The 21,857-nt window shown below is 35.1% G+C and overlaps 1 protein-coding gene across 1 annotated transcript; it reads right to left on the reverse strand.

Annotated features, from left to right (window-relative positions):
• Positions 1-1,501: 1,501 nt before the first annotated feature.
• On the reverse strand, positions 1,502-20,785 carry LOC132126670 (protein kinase C delta type-like). The gene is made up of 16 exons (XM_059538089.1): positions 20,633-20,785; positions 12,297-12,423; positions 11,878-12,144; positions 10,374-10,539; positions 9,241-9,272; positions 8,899-8,984; positions 7,729-7,858; positions 7,518-7,618; positions 7,252-7,336; positions 6,567-6,691; positions 6,313-6,486; positions 5,265-5,356; positions 5,077-5,139; positions 4,289-4,616; positions 4,071-4,199; positions 1,502-2,593 (listed from the first exon to the last, which is right to left on the reverse strand). The coding sequence occupies exons 2-16, from the start codon at positions 12,403-12,405 to the stop codon at positions 2,435-2,437; spliced, it is 2,046 nt and encodes a 681-aa protein (XP_059394072.1). The 5' UTR covers positions 12,406-12,423; positions 20,633-20,785; the 3' UTR covers positions 1,502-2,434.
• Between the last annotated feature and the right edge of the window lie 1,072 nt (positions 20,786-21,857).

The raw sequence follows: 21,857 nt of genomic DNA on the forward strand, positions 1-21,857 counted from the left end.
ATTTTTCTAAACTATATTCTAAGACCAATTATCTTTTAACAATTTAACTTTTTTCAGATATGTACAGTGTTTCATCATGAAACAATAGGCCTATGCATCTTCTAAAATGTTTAATGAAAATAGTTGTGGAAATTGAAGTATGTGTTATATTCCTGGTGTCAAATTATAACTATTGGGAACTACACAGAGCAAGATCAAGAACATTTGCAAACAAAAATGTAGAATATTTTAGTATTTCTATCAAGAAATTGTGCCTAAAAGGAATCAACAATCAAACAATAAACGCATATTTGTTCTTACTTTTGAAATCTATAATTTTTCAATGTGAAACAATCTGTCTTTTATTCGAAACGGGTTTCTCACTAGTCAAACATGTGACCACTGACATGTTTACACGTATTGTGAACATGGTTTTTAGCCATTTTAATAATAATAATAGACCTTTAAAATATAAAATGCATCATATATGGTAGTTACACCTCTATACTAACATGTTTTACGTGCTTCCTCTCATGTAGCTTTGACCCAGACATCATCTTTCCAAGAGACAAACTGAAATTAAACAGCTCTGGTCATGTGACTGTTTACACCCGCCATGTAAAAATGTTCACATGAAATGAAGACAGTCTGCAGTTTCATTTCTGGTTGGTACCTTTGTATAAAATACATTAAGTACTTTTTTAAGGATCCGTCAACAGCAAAAGTCAATTGTAGTTCAGGCATATAACCGGTGGATCTGAATTTGCTGTAATGCTCCGAGAAATGCTTCTTTAGGTCAAACGAGGCTTAACATGCAGTTTAAACCCAACTCCGCTAGATGGCACTACCTTCAATCTTTTCAAATTAGTTTAAGCGGCTGTGATGGAAGGCGATGATGGCTCAGCACAAACTAGCTACACTGAATGAACGTCTTCATTTCTGAACCTGAATGATTATGGGATCTCCTTTGGGAGGTTATTTATTTATTTTAAAGGCAGCGGTGGTATGGTATTTTGGTAGAAACTATGATTAGCCTACTAGGGCCATTCAACCGAATGGATGCAATTTGCCATAAAATTATATATACATATATATATATATATTTTTTAAAGACTGAATCTATTAATACAGATATTTAACTATTCAAAATCTGTATTGGTCTACCTCAGATTTCACTGATATAGTGAAAGTGTTGAACATTGACTAGTGAGCTGATGTCACTGCTAAAAAAAGGCCACCTCATGTTTCTATTTAAATCTAGTGCTCTGCAGAGGTTTGTGTTAGGGTTATGTTTAAGAGTAGAGGACGGGTTAAAAGATAACATATAAATAACAACAACAACAAAAAATATAAATATTAAATTAAAATTGATATTACAAATAATAAACTTAATATCTATTCAGTTTTGCTGTGAATTATTGTTTGCTTAATAATAAAACATATTTAATCGTTAATTTTTTTGCATGTTTGTACCTATGTACCCATTCGAGGAACGGCATGACAGTAAAGCCAAAAGCCAAAATTTAAGTTAAAGAAACCTTTAATGGTGTTGCGTTCTGAGGAGTAAATTCAGTAAAAAAAAGACAACATTATTACCTCCAGTAACAACAACAATTCAGAATAATATACATATATTGTTATATACAGTATTGTTATTAAAATACCGACATTAAATAATAGGACATATATTTATACTCTCACTTGCTTAGGAGATGTATATCCTCCACCCACCAATATAGTGTACCAATATACTACCTATTACAGTACCATAAAAGCAACCCTATATATTAACAATATGTCTGGCAAGACATTCATATTTGTAGGTTTTCATATTGAAGAGGTTTTAGGTTCACCTACACTAGACCGCCATTATAGATCCATAGTGGAAAAAAACAACACTATTCTGTGCACGCTCAGCTCACGCTGGCAAAATCAGCATCTTATAATTACAACTCACACTGTAGAACAAGATCAACAAGAGAGGACAGATACAAAAAATAACCACCAAATTATCCCACAAACAAACCTTAGCACGAGATTCTGTTTAACAATAAAATGTTGTATGAGGGAAAACAAGAAGGATTCAAGAGTGTTAAGAAGGCCACTATTCAATCAGATTGCAAAGTCCCAGCATATTATACAGACTAAAATATACATTCCCTTTCTTTGGGTTTCTAAAATCCCTTTTTGTCTGTCTGTTTGGATGTATGATAGTAAGGGCGTCATTTAATCCCATGAACATTCATTAGAGATATTACATGAACAAATATAGTACATCATCAAATAAAGTTTTGATTTAAAGTTTTGATCAATTGATTGAAGAAGACATAAATACAGCATTATCTATTTGGACCATCCAGAAAGTATAACAAGTGTAACACTGGTTGAACTCCTGGCTCCTATGCGCCGTTTTGATTTGAGTTGGGCAGGTTTACAGGATCCTGGTGTGAATGTCTTATTTTTCTATAATGGTCTCCATTTTGGGGTTAATGAAAGAGAAGCCAGCAAAGGCAGACTGGTCCATGGAGTCTATCAGGTTCTTGTCACTTTGAGAGAGACGGGGCTTCTCACTGAGGAACTCCCGGTCAAAATTGCTACAGTCACTGGGGGATTTCTGCAAGTAGAGGAAGAGAGACGTCAGAAAATATTCCTGAAGTCACTTTCGAGACTGTTGAAGGGGTCATATCCTTCATTTTTTGTCTGGTGTGACGCGAGTAGAAGTCTTCAGTGTCACATGATCTTTAAGAAATCATTCGAATATGCCGACTTTGTCCTCAAAAAACATTTTCTAATTATCATCCATGTTAAAAACATTGGTGCCGTTAAATATTTTTGACAACATTTAAATGACAGATTTTTAGTGAGATATATATCTTTCCTATCACCTACTGAATAGAAGCATGAATTTCCTTCAACACTTACTGAAAATTTGCGAACATTCACAAATCACAATCACAAAACAATCAACACTTTAATGTGCTGCTCAAACTGTTAAGATTCCACTGTTAAAAATACATTTGCTGCAACCTAATGCTGTGATTCTACTGAAGTATATCCAGAGCTGCAGGTGCTACACACAGTCAAAAAATACGTTTTGTAAGCAGTTACGGAATACTACTAAGAAGAAATGATAGGGAATTGTCAAGTTTCTGAATACCAAATAGGCACTGATGACGTACACTGTAAATGACATACTATACGCACAATAACTTACTGAATAAACCGTCCACTTGGACAGGGGAGGAACTTTTGATTTCTGAAAGTTCCAGTATTTTTTTTCTGTTGTAAATCTCTTCTGTTATAAAACTCTTATCTCAACAGATTAAGGAAAATTTGATTGCTCATGACATGATCTCTTTAAAAGAGATTTCCTTTTATTTTAATGTCATCATTAGAGCATAGATAAGGCAAATGTTATTGGTTTATCATTAACTTCTTCACAAGTTTTCAGCAATGAGCACTTCATTAGCTTAACAATTATGACAGATATTTTGCTACTGCCTTTTGTTTCAAAGTACAGCAATAAGCTTCACATTTTGCACATTTATATTGCGTAACTTTGAATCGAGCAATGAATTCAGCTGTAAAATGAATCATGCATGTAGGTGAAACTTCTCTTAACACCACTCACAGCAGTGTTATTTTAGTATTATTTAAATTAAATTAAATTAAATTAAATTAAAATTACAATTTAAATTAAATTTATGCATTTAGCAGACGCTTTTATCCAAAGCGACTTACAGTGCATTCAGGCTATAAATTTTTACCTATCATGTGTTCCCTGGGAATCGAACTCCCAACCTTGCGCTTGATAGCGCAATGCTCTACCAACTGAGCTACAGGAACACTATTAACACTATTTATACACTTTTATACTAGTATATATAACATTTTGAATTTTTTCATAATTTAGTTTTAATTAAAATTTTAAGCTTTCCATTTTTTTTCCTAATAACTTTTATGTATTTTCATTTCAACCCAGGAAGCATTTAAAAATTTTCATCTAATATTTACATTTTATTCAAATTCAGCTGTATATCAATTAAGGAAAGCGTTTTTTAATAGTAAAATAAATCATATCAGAATCGTACCACTTTTGGCTTGAACGGGGGAGACACCTCTCGTTTCTCCAGAGCAAGCCAGTTGATTGTCTTGAAGAAGGCGTGTCCGCGGATATTTCCCACAACACCTAGCCGTCGAGTTGAATCCCGTTCAAATAACTGAAAATGTAAAAGACACAGATTGAAGGACTCCATAAAGCATCAGTCCTGAAAGCGTTCATTAAGATAAATCAATTGGTCAGACTCACTTTCTCCAGCAGGTCTTTGGCCTCTTTGGTAATCCACCGTGGGTAGTGAGGTACATCCATGCGGATCGACTCAAACAGCTCATCCTCATCATCGCCCTGGAACGGCGACTGGCCAATCAGCATCTCGTAGAGCAGCACGCCGAACGACCACCAATCCACAGAGAAACTGTATTTCTGTCCCAGCAGGATCTCGGGAGCAATATAATCTGGCGTGCCACAGAATGTGGTCGCTCTGTTTTCTCCAAGCATGTTCTCTTTGCACATCCCAAAGTCTGCAATCTTAATATGTCCATCCTTGTCCAGCATCACATTGTCCAACTTTAAATCTCTGATTAGAAAAAAAATGTTTTGCTTCATATGGACGTTAATTTGCATGGTAATTTTCACTGTATGAAAAAGAACAACTTTCTGCTAAATTACTTGTACATGATGATAAAAATAATCACAGACTTGAAATACGAAATTGAAAACAGTAATATTGTAAAATATAATTATAATGTAATAAAATGTATCCCTGTGATGATAAAGCTGAATTTTTCAGTATCATTACTCTAGTCTTAATTCTGATGAGTGATCTTTCAGAAATCCTTCTAATGTGTTGATTCGGTGCTCAAGATACATTAATATTATTATTAATGTTAAAAAATAGTTGTGCTGCTTAATAGTAATGGGTAAATTGTGATACATTTTAGACATTAGATATTAGATTGACCCTCAATCTCAGTGAAAAAAAAAAAGATTCAAATAATCAAAATAAGAGTTTCTTCAGCAAGGAACACTCATTTTACCTGTATATAATTCCTTTAGAATGGAGGTACTGTAGTCCACAGATGATTTCAGCAGCATAAAACCTTTGACAAGAAACAGATTTGACCAAAACACACAAAATAATTATTTCTTGATAATGGAAGATAAACAATATAGTAGATATGCTGTGGCAAAAAAAGATCATTTATTCAGAATGGATGTCACTCACGTGGTTCTGTACAAATCAAAACGGCCCTTATCCTGAATGTGGAACATCAGATCTCCTCCATTCAGATACTCCATCACAAAGAATAAGTGCTCCTGTTGATAAACACACGGATCGTCATCATTATTAAGTTACAAAATATTTTACTGGAAAAAATGACAACAGCACATCATTCTAAAGCAAATTATCCGGGTTAGAGCTTTGTGTGAGCCAGTCAAACAAGGGCGGCAAGGTGATTTCACATATCACTAATATTGTGTTATTCATCTCAAAATATTTCCAGACTGCACAGACACATTGATATATGTTCATGATATAGCATGAGAACCTGCTATTTTGTGTTTGCAACATTCCATGTCATTCTCATAATGCTTGATGTCAGACCTATGGTCCCTCACACATGCAAAGCAGGCTGACGTGCTGCTCAAATCCTGAAAGTCATGGAAACTTTGCATGTGTAACGGGGGAACGAGTTCTTCAGCATACATCATGACAATAGTAACAAAGCTTGGTTCCCGCAATTGCTTTACTGTAACCATAGAACTACGTAATTTGACAGGAAGATATTTCACTTTGCACAACCACATTCCATATTCATCAGTCACTTTTAGCAGCACTAATATAGATGTTATACATATACAATGCAGTCTTTTAGATAATCATTGCATTGCTCTTTGTATAGATTACTAAATGTTTGGAGTTGGCAAGATTTTTTGAAAGAATGTTTGAAAGAAGTCTCTTATTGCATACTAAAGCTGCATTCATTTGATCAAAAAGAAACAGTAATATTGTGAAACATTACCGCAAAATTTGATGGCAAAGCTGGTTTTCTGATTTTGGTGCTTACTGTCAACGTTGAAAATATTTGGAAACCACACACTTTTTTCAGGATTCTTTGATGAACAGAACATTGAAAACAACATCTTTTGTAACATTATAAACATCTTTACTGTCACTTTTGACCAATTTAATGCATCCCTGTGAATAAAAGAGATCCCAGACTTTTGTATGGTAGTGAATGTAACACGTTATTATTTGGAAGGATGCTCACCTTCGACTGAAAGGTGCAGTAGAGGTGTGTGAGGAAAGGGTTTTCCCAGGCTAACGCTAACACTCTTTTTTCCACCATTGTGCACTCCACATCATCGTCCATAAGCACCACATCCTTCTTCAGGGCCTTTACAGCAAAATATTCTCCCCTTCCTTTGAGCTCAGCGAGAATCACCTGCCAGAACATGGGAATTGTTTAAAGAGAGGACTCCATAACAATACAATGCTGACATATGTATACTGTGTGTCTCTTACCTTTCCAAAGCTGCCTTTGCCTAGTACTTTGTGGAAGACAAAGTTGTTTACAGAGACACGAGATGTGATGGTGGTGCTGTGAGGGGCAGGGGTCATATCGTCCCACAGTTTTCCAGAGCCTTCCGCTAATATTTATAAACACAAATATACATATACGCCAATGGCCACATATTAATAAACACAAGACAAGGTTACAAATAGATAAAAAAAATCGAAAACATGTCTGGTATTTAAAATAAAAATGTTAATTGAAATAAAATAATATGTAAAAACCTGTATTATTTTAGCCAGTTGTCAGGGCAACTTTTTTTTACTTTGATTTAGTTTTACTTAATACTAAAATAACTAAAGCTAAAAGTGAAATAAAAACAAATACAAACTTGGATATGGATATAAATAATCTAAATATAAATATAAATTACAAAAGAAATGAAAAATGACAAAAACACCACAAATTTACTAAAATGAAAATAAATATATAAAAACAATAATAATTGTTATTTAATTTAATTAGTTTAATTTTTTTTTTTTTTTGTAATTAAAGTTTTAAATGTGACATAATTGTCCGAATACATTTTGGGGCCACTTCATATTTAAATGAAATCAAAGCTAATCTAATATAAGGTACCAGAACTAAGGGAACCAATAATGCAGTAGGAAAAATGCAGTAATTCAAACTCACCACTAGGGTCCCCTGGCACGTTTTTATCTATGGCTTGATAGATTCCAATTTCTGACAGAGTGGGATCTGGACGCTTTGTGGAAGATTTCTAAACACAATAAGTGAAATAGCAAGCATGTTAGATTTGATCAGCTTTATTTCTGAGCTTTTATTGCATACTGATGCGTACATATGAACCCATGAAAACCCCAAAATAGTGTCATGTTATAAAATAATTTTACTGCAAATGTCTTGCAAAAAAGCCAAGGCTGATTGGTTGAATCATTTACCAGGCTAACTTGAGTCAAAGCCTCAGCCAGGAGCTTCTGGTTGATTCCGCAGAGGTTGGCAACCTTGCTCTGGCATTTATGATGAACGTTCATACTACATTCTGAACAGAAAGAGTAAGCTGCATTAGATATTAACAGAGAAGAAACCAAAAGACAATGAAAGGGAAAAACTGATGTAAGTCAACCATTAATAAAACAACATCGTTCTTACCTTCACACTTGAGGCCTTGTCTGACCATTCCCCACAGCAGACTCCCACAGTGATCACAGAAGGTCGGGCTCATGTAGTTATGGGTCTTGAAGCGATGTGGCATGTCGATCTTAAAGCGCTCCTTCTGAAACTGCAGTTGTACAAACAGGCCATCAGCACCAAACTGAATCGAAATGCTTGTGGGCACAGATGCAACACCTACCACACCTCATGGAGCCCTTTCCAGAAGAGGTCCTGCCTAGCCACATAGATCCCAGAGCTATCAGAGACTCTTTACAGAAAGGCTTTACAGTGTTTAGTTTAGTTACCCCAACATATTTGTGACACATATCCAATATCATGGCCTTCTGTTGATTACTGACAGACTCTGATCCTTGCTCAGTTTGCTATTAGTGTTGAAAACTGAAGGTCCAGCCATTTGGAACTTCAAGTGAATGTTTCTTTCTCTTATTTAGTCCTTGTTAAAATCTGACCCAAAACAGTTAAGACTGGCAGCAGAGATATAACAAATTAATGCATTTAGATTAGTGTTCCTGTAGCTCATTTGGTAGAGCATTGCACTAAGGTTGGGGGTTCGATTCCCCCGGAAAACACATGATAAGTAAAAATTGATAGCCTGAATGTACTGTAAGTCGCATTGGATAAAAGCGTCTGCTAAATGCATAAATTAAAATTTTAAATTTAGATACTTTGTTATGATATTTACAATGCAAAGTCATGACAATATATATATATATATATATATATATATATATATATATATATATATATATATATATACACACACGCCAAGTCTCTTGCATCTCTTTATGCATTTATTTGATAAACGATACAGTAAAACAGTAATAATGTGAAATATTATTACAATTTAATCAACTGCTCTCTATTGTAATATATTTTTAAATGTAATTTATACTTGTGAAGACAAAGCTGAATTTTCAGCTCTAGACTTTGTCACATCATCCTTCAGAAATTATTCTGATATGCTGATTTGGTGCTCAAGAAACTTTTTTTATTATTATCAGTATCATTTGATACACATTATTGTGTTACTATTTTTGTGGAAACCATGATACATTATATACACAATATACTTTATGTTAAATTAATTGACTTAATATTGTAAAAGTAAGTATTCTTTTACTTAATATTGTTTTCACTAATGCTTACCATTGTATCTCGACTGTTGGTCGCTGTTCCTGTGCATCTCCCAATGATCTTATCAATGCACTTCTTGTGAATAGCAGCATTGCATTCTGGAAAAGAGTAAGGTGTGATGTGTGCAAATTGCCTTTTAATTAATTTAATAGTACAAAAATATATTTAAAAAAAATTATTTCAAAGAACCCATTATATTAATTCCACAGGAGGATCATTTATGTGCCACGCAGAAAAAAATCAGGTCAAAATGTAACATTAAACAACAACAACTACTATAATGGAACTAACATGTGTAATGTGTGTTCTTACTGAAAACGTGTACAAAAGTTTGAAAACTGTGAAGATACTTACGCCTACATTTGTAGCCCTGCTTGTTGAGACCCCTGGAATGCAAAAAGAGTGTGTTTGAGTACTGATATTTGTACACAATGGGTGATAATGGAGTGTTAACTTTACTTTTATTAGGGAGAATCTGAAGCACTGACTCTCTACAACACATATACATTTATATACTGTATATAGCGTGAACAAGGCACTAAGGCATAGCAATCCGTCTCACACTGCACAGGAAGACGACAGCCTGAGGGACTGCTTAGGCAGCTGAAATATCAGAGGAAAAGCCAAGTGCGCTTGCACACACAAACACAGATGCTCTCCAATGCTATGACTTACACACAAATCACACACTAAGATTATTGCTGCTAGACTTCTGGCTGCTTAAGATTACTTATAGTTATGCCTACGTGAGATGCAATTTCAAATCATTTTAGATGTCTGATAGTGATGAACTAATGTTTTCTTGCATCTAATCTATTCGTGTAGTTACAGGCTATTGATGCATTTTTTCATAAAAAGTGGCTTGTCTCCCTGGACTAACCTGTTATAGTACGCCAATTATGGCCTATGCATGACTTTGACTGAGAAGTACCTTGCTTAAGGGCACATCAGAGCTGCATTGTAATCTCAGTAAATTGTTAGTTTCTGGGTCATTTCAATTTGGTATTGAACCTGCAAGCTTTTCTTTCACAGCCTAGGTCCCAAACCATTATGCTACCACTGTCCATTAACAAGCACTGCTGTTGCTAATACTTGGAGTTAAGGTTTTTAACAAGCTAACCCCAAAAATTCAAGTATTATGGGTATAACTTTGCCTATATTTTTTTGCTGTGGATATGATACCTCTTAAATTTTTGAATGGTTGATTTAAATATGTGAAAAAGTGCAAACAAGAACAAAAATGTATGTACAAGGTTTTAAGTCATATCTAGAGACCAGTGCACAATGTCATATTTAATATCATAAGACTTGGGCTCTTCTGGTCTAGAATCAGCCAAGTAATTTACTACCAAAGCCCTGGCATCCACACACAACAGCCCAGCATCATAACGGCAAAAGTGACACAATTCTTCTGAAATCAAAATCTGGTTATTAAATGGTTTTTACTGTTACTATGTACATTTACATACTAGTTTTTATATACTAACCACACAAACTCCCTGCAGACCGAGCAGAAGGTGGGCTGTTTGAAGAAGGTGGCTGTGAACTCGTGGTTCTTGATACAGTGAACTTTGGCCTGTTTGATGGCTCCTCTCCTCCTGTTTATTGTGAGAGCGCCGTCGTCTTCTTTCATAGCCATTGAGGACTTTGAATCTGCAACGCAGGTCAAAACAGGGTCTTTTGAAATACATTTCTTTTTACTGAATTAAAATTAACTTTACTTGCACATCAATATGAAATTACATTGCTATATGATATTTCCCCCTAAATTAAATATTGTCAGAATTTTCATTTCTGGAATACATATGCCAATGGGATGTTTATTAGTTCCACTGGCTTTAAGATACTAAACATATTTATATGGTGCATAGTGACTGTTCTGTTTATGGTGCCTTCAGAATTTTTATAAATCACTATCAAGTCATTTCCTCCCAAGTGCAGCAGAAGTAGCAAAACTAAAAAAAACTCTCATGGGTTGAGATTGATGGTTTTATCCTGTGTCTTTTGCCACAGAGTGTTTCACAATATTTGAAACCACCTATTGTTGAGTTTAAAGACAAGTCTTGACAATATCCAATAAACATTAAACAGTAAACAGTGAGATACAAAAAGCAAATCTGCTATGGTATTTAAAAAAATAAGATGCCAGAAAGAGGACCAGCATGAAAATATGAGTAAGATGCATGTGTAAGCAAAGACAGGGCAGATACCAGCTGACATTACCAAGCTGGTATCTGAGGGTGGTGAGATAATGGAAAAATAGAAGACTGAATTTAAAGAAACAGGGGAACACCAGAGTGGAACAAAGGCAAGCAAACAGAGTAGACAATACTTATAGAAATAGGCCTTCCATAGTTTTAAATTAAGGTTTCAAAAATATTAGTTTTTGCTAATCAGGACATAACTTGGATCAGAAAAAGTTCTCTATTCATCTAGTCATCTATTAAAATAGATAAAAGCAAAAATGTTTTGGGAAAATCACCACCGTTATTACTTTTCAAAAGTTTGGGTTCAGTAAGATTTAGAATTTTTTTTTTTTTAAGAAATTAATACTTTTATTCAGCAAGGATGTTTTCAAATGAGCAAATGTGACTGTTAACACAGTTATTAATGTTATAAGTATGTTAGAAAAGATTTAGATTTCATATGATTTCTGAAGGATCATGTGATAATGAAGAATGGAGGAATGGCTGCTGAAAATTCAGCTTTGTAATTACAGGAATAAATTGCATTTTAAAATATTTTCAAACAGAAAACAGTTAGTTGAGAAAATTGTAATACTTTTTCAAAATATTACAGTTTTTATTATATTAAAACATTTTTTTTTTAAGTATAACATTTCAAAATATTTTTAAAATACAGTTTTTACTGTATTTTTGATCAAATAAACACAGCCATGATGAGCATAAGAGACTTCTTTCAAAACACTACAAAATCTTATTGACCCCAACTTTATACTTTTGAAATGTATATACGCTTGCATGTACCTACCTAGGTCTGAACCCTCTAAGAATAACTGGACAGACATCATCACCTTCCCAGAAGGCTGCAGGTCCACCCAAAACTCAGCACTGCCATTTCTTTTTTTGCAGCGCTCAGCAATGACAGAGACCCCAACCGTTGCCTCCGACAAAGGCTCCTCTGCCGTTTTCATCAGGACCACCTGTATGACACGGCCTTCATAGATATGTGCGTCAAATGTGGATTTCCACACAGGGTACATAGTAGGCTTCCTCTGGACCAGTGTCTTCCCCCGCTCTGGGTGGACAAAGAGAGGAAGAAATGCTACTGAAATTATGATGCTTCCTAAGTTACCCTTTAATTCTGAGGCAGCACCGCATACTGTTTATATTTTGTAGACAATCACAAAAAGTGAATGTTAATTTGCTCTGATTACAAGCCTCACTGACCTGTGCTGAGGGATTCCTTCATCTTGATGGCACAGAATGGTTGCTCTGTCATAGGGGGAAGGTCTCCCAGTTGAAAATCATTGAAGGCAATCCGCAGGAACGGAGCCATGGTGAGATATCACTCTGCCTACATACAAGAAAAAAAATGGATGAAGTTCATAGGTTGCTGGAGGTCAGCAGGCCTCTCTCACTCACAGAAAAGTTTTGTCTCATAAATAGCAGAAACATCACTTGCTTTGACAAAACATTTTTTAGAGATATGCTGTGGTAGGCAAAGAATGTAATGCAATATTTTAAAAAGATGACCAAACTTGATATGTGTGATGTGTTCATTCTTATATACAGAGAAGAAATAATAAATTTTACGCATTTTTCGTAATTTTATTATTATGCTAAGAATATAATTTGTAACAAAACAAATCCAAAATTAAAAACAGAAGCACATTTATTAGACTCGAACGTTTGAATATTTTTGGATTTTACTCAAAAAACTCAAAAACGTTTGGTGAAAAAAAAAGTTACGTTTTTTGAAAATAGCAGGTTTGGGATTTTGATTTATTTGACCAAACATTTTGTAAGAGCAGTAATATTGTGAAATATTAATCTAATTTCAAATAACCTTTTCTATTTTAATAAGTTTTTAAATGTAATTGTTTTGCTGTAATGGCGAGGCTGAACGGTATTGTGAATAATATTTTCCATAACTTTTATAAAAACTATTCATAAAACCCTCAAGATTTGCTAAAGTTTCAGGATTATTGCTTCAGCTTCCTATATTGTGAAGGCCAATACTTGTGAAATCTACTTTTTTTTTTGATGGTTCTGCTTACATCACTTTCACTGCTGCTGACTAGCTAGTTTTATTTTCCTAATAGGCACAATTGCAGAGTAGAAGCTAAATGTGTTATTTTTCATAGCCACATCAGTTTCCAATCCCACCCCTCTCCTACTGGAATTACTGAACACACAATGGTTCAAAGAGCTTTGATGGGATTCTGGGGCACAATTGGCCAACTGCAGACCTTTACTCGGTTTCACAGTTTAATAACTGGGATTAAGAGCTCAGATACACACTGCACACACAATGGAAAATGAAATGAATGAAAAGCACAAACTGCAAGTGCAATTTTAGTAAATCTGTCACCAACCCACTACTTAAAATAATTTTAAAGAAATGTATGCAGCACTAACAAGATCAAATGTACTTCCAAAAATGGTTTGTTACCAAACAGGTTTCCTCAACACCCCACTCATCTGTCATAGGTCAGACAGAGAGATTACTCGGCCCCATACTCAAACCAAAATTTTGAAAGTACCACAGTGTTCATACTTTTCAGGAAAATCAACCTTCAAATGGCTTACTCATGCTGTAGTTGCATATTAAGTGCTTAAAACTGAAAAAAGAAAATCACACTTTATCTTAAAACTCTGATAAAGGAGCTTTGAATATTTTTATCGCTGCCTCATGACTGATTGCTGAAAGACAAAATGTAGAGCAAGTGAAGTGGGACCGTTTGTGACACCACCAATGACGGAATACTGACAGACTAATCGAGATGTATCCATTTGCTGATTTGCCACAGTTTTAGGCCAGTGGCTTCACACCAACAAAGTGTTGAAATCACTCAGATGAGTGACAATGACTGCAGAAAAGGCCAACAGAAATGTAAATCTGTGTAGGTAACAACATACATTGACAGAGGACATGTATGTGGGGATCTCAGTCAAGACAAATGAAAAAGAAAAGTTAATCCACAACCCAAAATATAGAAGCTTTCATTGGGAAAACCTGCAGTTTTGATATTATGCTCTCAAACACTTAGTGTTCCAAAGCGTAGAAACTGCATGCCCTAAAAATGGATGGTTTTGAACTAAATCGGTGTCAAACACAGCATTAAATAATGATACTGATACAGGGTAGATTTAGATCATTGCTGGAGGTTGTGACAGAGCAATCCTCCATGAATTATATAATCATAAAATGGTAAATTGAGATAATTAAAACCAGCTTTAAAAGCTCCCACACAAACTCTCAAATACAAAGCGGAAAAAAATTTGCTGATATTTGTTTTTATCTTTTCTCTATTCTACATGGTGGTGACGTGTTGTATATTCAAACATGTACATCAATACCAGAGAGAGAGTGAGAAAGATTAAGGATAATCTGGGACCACACACACATAATATGACGAAAAATGCATTCATATAAACTAATGAAACACTCAGTCAAACATAAACCTCTTACACTCAAATGAATATGACTACAGAAAAAAAAATAACGTTTCCCTGGAGAGAGTGGAAAAAATGAGCACATGCAGCAAGGGAGGGGATGGAGAGAGAAAATGAGGAAAAACTAGAAAGGGGGAGGGCAGAAAGAATGCACTGAGAAACACACTGGAAGTTCAATGTGCTTGCTAAACATCCAGACTGTTAGGCTATTCAAATACAAGACTGACAGCCTTACTAATGTAGTGCATTCATCACTCCATGTCTACAAATCATGTTTTAAGTTTATAGAAAAGAAGTCATTGCTACAAGGTTTCATCATCTATTTTAATATGAAATGAATAAGCGTGTACTGTGTGTGCATATCTTTTCAGTAGCCTCAGTTCCCTCAGCGGCCCATTAATTTGTCAAGAGAGGTCACCTCCCTCCGCCCAGACCAGTTGCTGCTTAATTAACACACATCCCTCTGGTATGCCTATGTAGACGTGTGGTAATGTGTGCATGGCACTACCTTTAACTCTTTTGTTAAAACTGGTAACCACCATACTTCTGTGCTAAACAAATGTAGTAATGTATTATGATCAGATTACACAAATGCATGAGATATCATGACCATGAATTAAGAATTTGTTCCACTTTATTGATTTGTTACCTTGGTTTAGGTGATGCTTTTGTTTTCTAGCTTACTGATTCATGGCCACAATAGAACTGAATTAAAATTTAAAAAATGTGTTAGTACAACGTGGCCACAAATGAATAAATCATGGCCACAATATCTATTATGTATATCTATACAATATGTCATGTGTGGGGCTACATGTGAAGTAGTCATTTTTTCCATTTTAAATAATTTCTTCTATCCCAGTTTAATGTGCAAAGATAACTCGTGTTAATGCAAAGTTACATTTATCTTTTTGCACACATTATAAACATTACAACTTCACATTTCATTGAGATAAAAGGTAAACAAATTGGGCTTTCATTTGAGGTACTAGAAGCACTGTTACTGATCTCACTTTTAAAACTTTATGACTCATAGATTTCACTGCTTAAATCTCCATTCTGATTGAAAGCATGAAATATCTACATTTTCTCGCTTTATTTTTTCTGACCTTTTACTGGTTTTATCTGTTGGACACATTCAGTTTTTCTTTCTGTGTGATATTAGTCTCAAGTCACACAGGCTGTGTCTTTTCTAGAGATCTGTCTCAGTGTGCGGGTGTTTGTGTTCAAGTAATTGGTGAGAATTACAGAGTGTAGTGCAAAAAAGACTCGCTCTGTTTGCTGTCCTGCACCAGACAGCTGCCCCGCTCGCTTTTTTTCTGAACTTCCTACACAGTCTCCAAACTGTTCAATACTGGGCTGAAAACATGCACATCATTTTCAGATGATCTCATTCTTTAACAGATCAAATGGAGATCAGGTTGAAACTTATGAATAGACTAGAAGAAAGGATTTTACCATTGAAAAAAAAAACACATTTCACCTTCAATACAGAAAGTACACAAGTCTAAAAAAGTTAAACTTAAATTGAAGCATAAAATTTGAATTGAAGTAAGTTATATCTCATATCATAGATCACTGGAGAAGATATGTTGGTAAGGAAGACACATTTTGACTTTAATTGGTTACTGTTAGCGTAAAAAACAAAACAATTGAACTATTCTGAATAAGAGTGGCTTGAAAACATCTATATATTTCAGTCTAGAGAATGATGTGATACATGACACAGCTGCTTTTCGCTAAATAAGACACTTGTAGAGTTAGAAAGTGCGTTGTACTGCATGATCTTTCATTACTATGGTTTTCATTTCATGGTATTGTACTCATCTGCATAATTGGCATGAAAAAAGGGTAGACTGTCACTTTAAGAACAGAATGAAACAAACAAACAGGTTAAGTTGGAAAATTAGACTAAGGTCATGCTTTAATGTGGAATGAACATATGGGGAATGAAATGTGCCACAAGTACAGGTATAGAAAGAATGTGGACATGGTACAGAGAATCTGAAAGTTTATAAAAGGACAGCCATGATTCAAATGCACATGGCAAAACCTGTTAGTCCGGATGGTGCAGTTGCATTTGTCTATAACCACACTTGTGAATGTATATGTATTCATGGAATTACACACAAACAGTTGAGTTTGTCAGAGTTAAAGGCACCATGCTGCTGTTTGTACTTTGCTAACATGAAGCAAAAATAATCCCCCAGCTTCCCAAAATCCCCCTCTGTGCATTGCAGTCTTCATTATACAGCTAAACTATGCAAAATCCTCAGATTGAAGTCTGAACATTTTTATTATTATCAGTGTTAAACATGGTTAATATTTTTTTGCATATTTGCAAAAATATATTTATATTTATCATATGTTTTTCAGGATTATTTGATGGATAGAAATTAAGCATTTATTCGATTTTTTTTATAACATTATTAAATTTTATAAAATAGCTTAAAATAGATTAAAATAGCCATTTTAATCAATTTAATGAGTCTTTGCTGAATAAAATGATTAATTTCTTTTCTTTTTTTCTCCTTTTTTTTAATCTCTCTGATGCCAAACCTTTGTTCAGTTTTATTTTCAAGTAAAACAAGATTCACACTCTGCAAGAAAAAAGGACTTCACTTTATCTTATCCCTCTAATCGAGGTTAGAATAAGAAAATTAAATATTACATACCAGAATGGAGTCAGACATGAATGCAAGTTTTTTTTTTTTTTTTTTTTATTCAATATCATTAACATAGGTTGACATTTCGGAGAAAGATTGTGTTACAGTACCTTGATTTAAGCATAAATATTTTCTTTGAAGATAACATGCATCAATAAATTATCCACAAAAAGACAAGGAAAGTCCATTAAAAAGGTAAATAGTGTTAACATGCTTATCATGTTAAAATCTAGTCTTTTTAGCAAATACAAATAAAAATTTGCATTCCTCGTTTTTGGAGAGAGATCTAGAATTAACTATAAATGTCTGCAGGTGAGTTTAATAAGTTACCGATCATTGGATAAAAGAACAAAAATGTAATTGTGCGAGTGTTACATAACACCCACACAAAACCATTACTTCTCTACACATATGTCAAAGGGTTAGTGGGTTAAAATAACACACATCAAGGAAGCATTTGTGTGCAGAGAGAGTGGCACAGTGAGGGAGAGAAACATGGAGAGTGAGAGATCAGTGACTTCAAGGTCAGATGAATGCTGAGTGCCATGTGACATTCGTTTTAGTGTAGCATTGATTTCTCACCCCTCTCTTCCCTTAGGCTAAGAAACAAGAGCCCCTATGCTTCTGTCTTTCTCACTCTTGCCTAGAACACACACACAGACACAAAAGCACACAATGGTTGGTCAAGGTTAGTGTGGAAAAGCCAATTCCTCTCTGAAACAGTGCTTACTGTGTGACTGGCAGTTTGCTTACAAATGTGTGTGTGACATATTAGGGCTCAAATCCGTTCACTGCAGTTTAACAACAGTATATGTGTGTGTATGTTGGTATGTCGACCTAAAGCTGAAGCTGAGCTTGCCCCTGTGTGTCTGTGCAATAAGAGCGGTGTCCATTTCTGCCTTGCGCACTCTTCACAAAAGCTACATTAATCCAAGACCAACAGAGAGCGGCCTGTGTGCTCGCTACCATAAAAGTATGTAACAGAAATGATACAACAAGACAAAATGAGCAAAGACATGCAAAATGTACAGAAAGTAAACAATACTGTTGGGTGTTGCACTCTGAGCCTCTATACAAAACTGACTTTGTGCTGTATTTGTGTTTGCCAGAGGCACTATGGAACAAAGCCAATGATAGGTTTAAACGCTCCTAATGGTGTCTGCTTGTCGTGCACATTACAGAAACAACACTGCTGTTGACAGGCATGTGGACGCGCACCATCATCGCTACATTCTTCTCCCCTGCAGTTTGGTAGATAAATAATTTAGAAGAGGTGCATGTTGTTGATTAAGACCTTTACTAACATGTACCTTCCGGCTGAGAACAATGTGTTGATTTGGTTCACTGTACAGGTTTTGGACGTACAGTAGAGACTAATGACATACTAGCATTCATTATACAATGAAACAAAAGAGACAGACTACTAGAGTCTCTGGTTAATGTCAAGAACAAAACACCCAGTGAGAATGTGTGAAAGAGGAAAGAACAAAAAAAATGCATGGTGCAATATGGTGGCTTGTGTGTGTGTGTGTGCTTGAAAAGAAAATATAAAAAAATGATTAAGTCTGTGGCTAGTAAGAAAATGGTGCAATGCCGTGTAGCCAGTCAAAAAAGAGAAGCTCAGTTTCAATGCATTTTAAGTGGGGATATGCAATATATCTGCGACCGTTACTAGAACTGGAAAACTTTTTTAAATGATCAAATTTGACACATTAGTTTTATTTTTATTTTTCTTGGTCTGAAGTTGCCTTTGAAAATTTGGCTCAAAATGTTTTATATGCTGTACAAACTTTCAACTTTAAATTTGAACTTTTGATAGGGTACTCTTAAACTTTTACTATTCGTATTTGAAGCTTGATGAATGCACAACAAATTGTATGGATGTGAGTATTATTAATAATTACTGTATTGGTATTATCAGATGAATATTAAGTCCAGTAAAGTCTAAAAAGCAATCCACAAATCTTGAGGTAAGATGAAAACATTTAAAAAAATATATAAATTGATGCACTACGTTTGAAATATTCAACATTAGTTGAATTCTGTGCACCAGTTTCTTTGCAACTGTAAACAACCTACAGCTGTGTCAACACCGGACACATGTGCATGACACATCAAAACTAATAAAGCTGGTTTAATATCTGGTTATTGGTCATAATATCAAAATAATTATTGCTGTCTATTTCAACTTTGGTGCATGCCTAAGTGTCAGGATGAAATAATCAAAAACAAAACATAAGCCATTTATAACAGTTCTAACTACTCTGTAGATTTGAAAACCCCCATAAAAAGTACAGTAATACTCAACAGCCTGCAAATGTTCCAAATATGGAAGTACACTTAGGAGCCTATATCGAAGTGTACTCTAAATTAGAAACAAAAAACATGAAAATGACAAAGCATTGCCACCATCTAACACATTGCAGATATTCCCCAGGTTCTGTTTGTTTTAAGGGAGGACGGACAGATCGTGCAGGAACAGTTGTCATACTGAATGCTTTGGTAAATATTGTCAGAGACAATAGTCTACGCTGCTCATTTTGTGGTGGCAGATAATGCTTTTGCATAAAATAAATAAACCAGCTTTAGAAAAATGACACGGCTTTAATAACCAATAGGTTTGAGTCTAATCTTGGTAGGAAAATTATATATATATATATTCACCTCTAGCCTCTGAAACGCCTCTGAAGAACGTGCTAGCCATTGCAGTAACTATGGAAACCACGATTTTTAAGACGCTTCTCAAGCGTTCGTGAAAGCGAATCCGGCGCAGTTGATTTTATCTATTATTTTTAATTAAGCGAATAAGACATTGTCATTAAAACTAGTTAGTTTCTCTCTCTATCTCCATTTCAAAGAACTTGAAAAACAAACCGTAGAATAGGCCAACAGTTACTGTTACGTTACTAAATGTACACACATAATTAAAGTGTGTATATTTCACAGTATGGAGCCGGAGCGAAAAAGAGTTGTGAGTCTGCTCTTTGTATATGAGTTTACATTACTAAAGCAGCACATTCTAAGAAACACTTTTAAAACAATCTACATACGCTTCCGCGTGTCTGTACAGAGTAACTAAGCCGAATTAAAGAGAGAGAGAGAGAGAATAGCTTATATCAAGTTTCTTTTCCTGAACTTGAATGTGTGGGAACACACGATACTAAACATTTAAACGACTTCCTGTTTAAACAAAAAGCGTCTCTAATCTCTCGTTACTAAATGTCTAGAACTGTTTCCACTGAATCCGCTGGACGTGTGTCGCTGGATGCTCGCGGCGACCGAGAGACAAACATCGAAACTGCGACGAAATCTATTGGTTGTTGGCGGACAACGTGGACGTTTCGTGTTATGCATGTCTGTCATCTCTACGCTCCCGAGGGGCGGATTTGTAGGTACCCACAAAGCGCACGAAAAGTGAAAAGTTGGAAGCACAAAACTTACCAACGTCAACGTCCGAGAGGTTTCACTAAATCGTCTCTTATTGTCTCTGCTGCTGTGTAAACTGAGAGAATGAGCGGCGCGCCGTGTTTGAGGAAGTATTTACCCGCTCACTGGATCTGTGTCTGGGGTTTGACAATGAGTGACGTCGACCAGGTAGAGAGAGAGAGAGAGAGAAAGAGGGAGAAAGAGGGAGAGAGAGGAAGGGGGGGGGGTTCTATCTATCTATCTATCTATCTATCTATCTATCTATCTATCTATCTATCTATCTATCTATCTATCTATCTATCTATCTCTCTATCTATCTATCTATCTATCTATCTATCTATCTATCTATCTATCTATCTATCTATCTATCTATCTATCTATAGTATCTATCTATCTGTCTGTCTGTCTCTGTCCGTCCATGCATTAATCTGTTTATACTGTTTATTTATTTACTAGTATTTACTATCTATCTATCTAGTATTTACTATCTATCTATCTAGTATTTACTATCTATCTATCTATCTATATATCTATCCTACTCATACTTTGAGTTCATAATGTCTGTGAGAGATATAGAAACTCTATGATGTCATATAGATTTAACAGAGGAGCACACAATCAAGGTCATCATTTTCTATTGAAAAACACATACACATGTATGTTTCTCATTTATCTGTACATTTCCCTACACCCCGGACTGGTTTATGAATTACCATTGTTGGAAGTTGACCTGGTGCTTTCATTTCCTGAAGACAGGAGATTCCCAAAAGAAAACTTCAGCTTTGGGAACTCCATAGTCCCGCCTCACACCAACACAAGGAATGGGCAAAGACAAAACATTTATTGCATTCACACACATTAGACACACACACACAGAGACACAAAGAAGCAGCAGTCACATGATGCTGACTCACAGACTGCCCCACACATTCAATCTAGGTCTTTCAGTGGTGTGTAAAGCTGTGAGTTTCAGTGTTTCTATATTAAGTATAATTTCTGTTTAAGCCACAACATTTAATGTGTAACAAATTAAGGTGTGTAAACTGTAATCCAATGGATACCATTATCATAGAAAGTTCTGAGGAATAGTGAGGACTCATTGCGTTGGTTTATGGTATGTGGTTTCACTTCTCTTCTGTTTTATAGAACTGCTTCTTACCAGTTTTTTTTCTTCTCCTTTACTGACTCTCTTTCCTCCTTTTTTTTCTCTCCCCTTCCTTTCTGTCTTATCCGACCCCTT

This window comes from Carassius carassius, chromosome 44, assembly GCF_963082965.1.
Source record: "Carassius carassius chromosome 44, fCarCar2.1, whole genome shotgun sequence".
Lineage (NCBI taxonomy): Eukaryota > Metazoa > Chordata > Actinopteri > Cypriniformes > Cyprinidae > Carassius > Carassius carassius.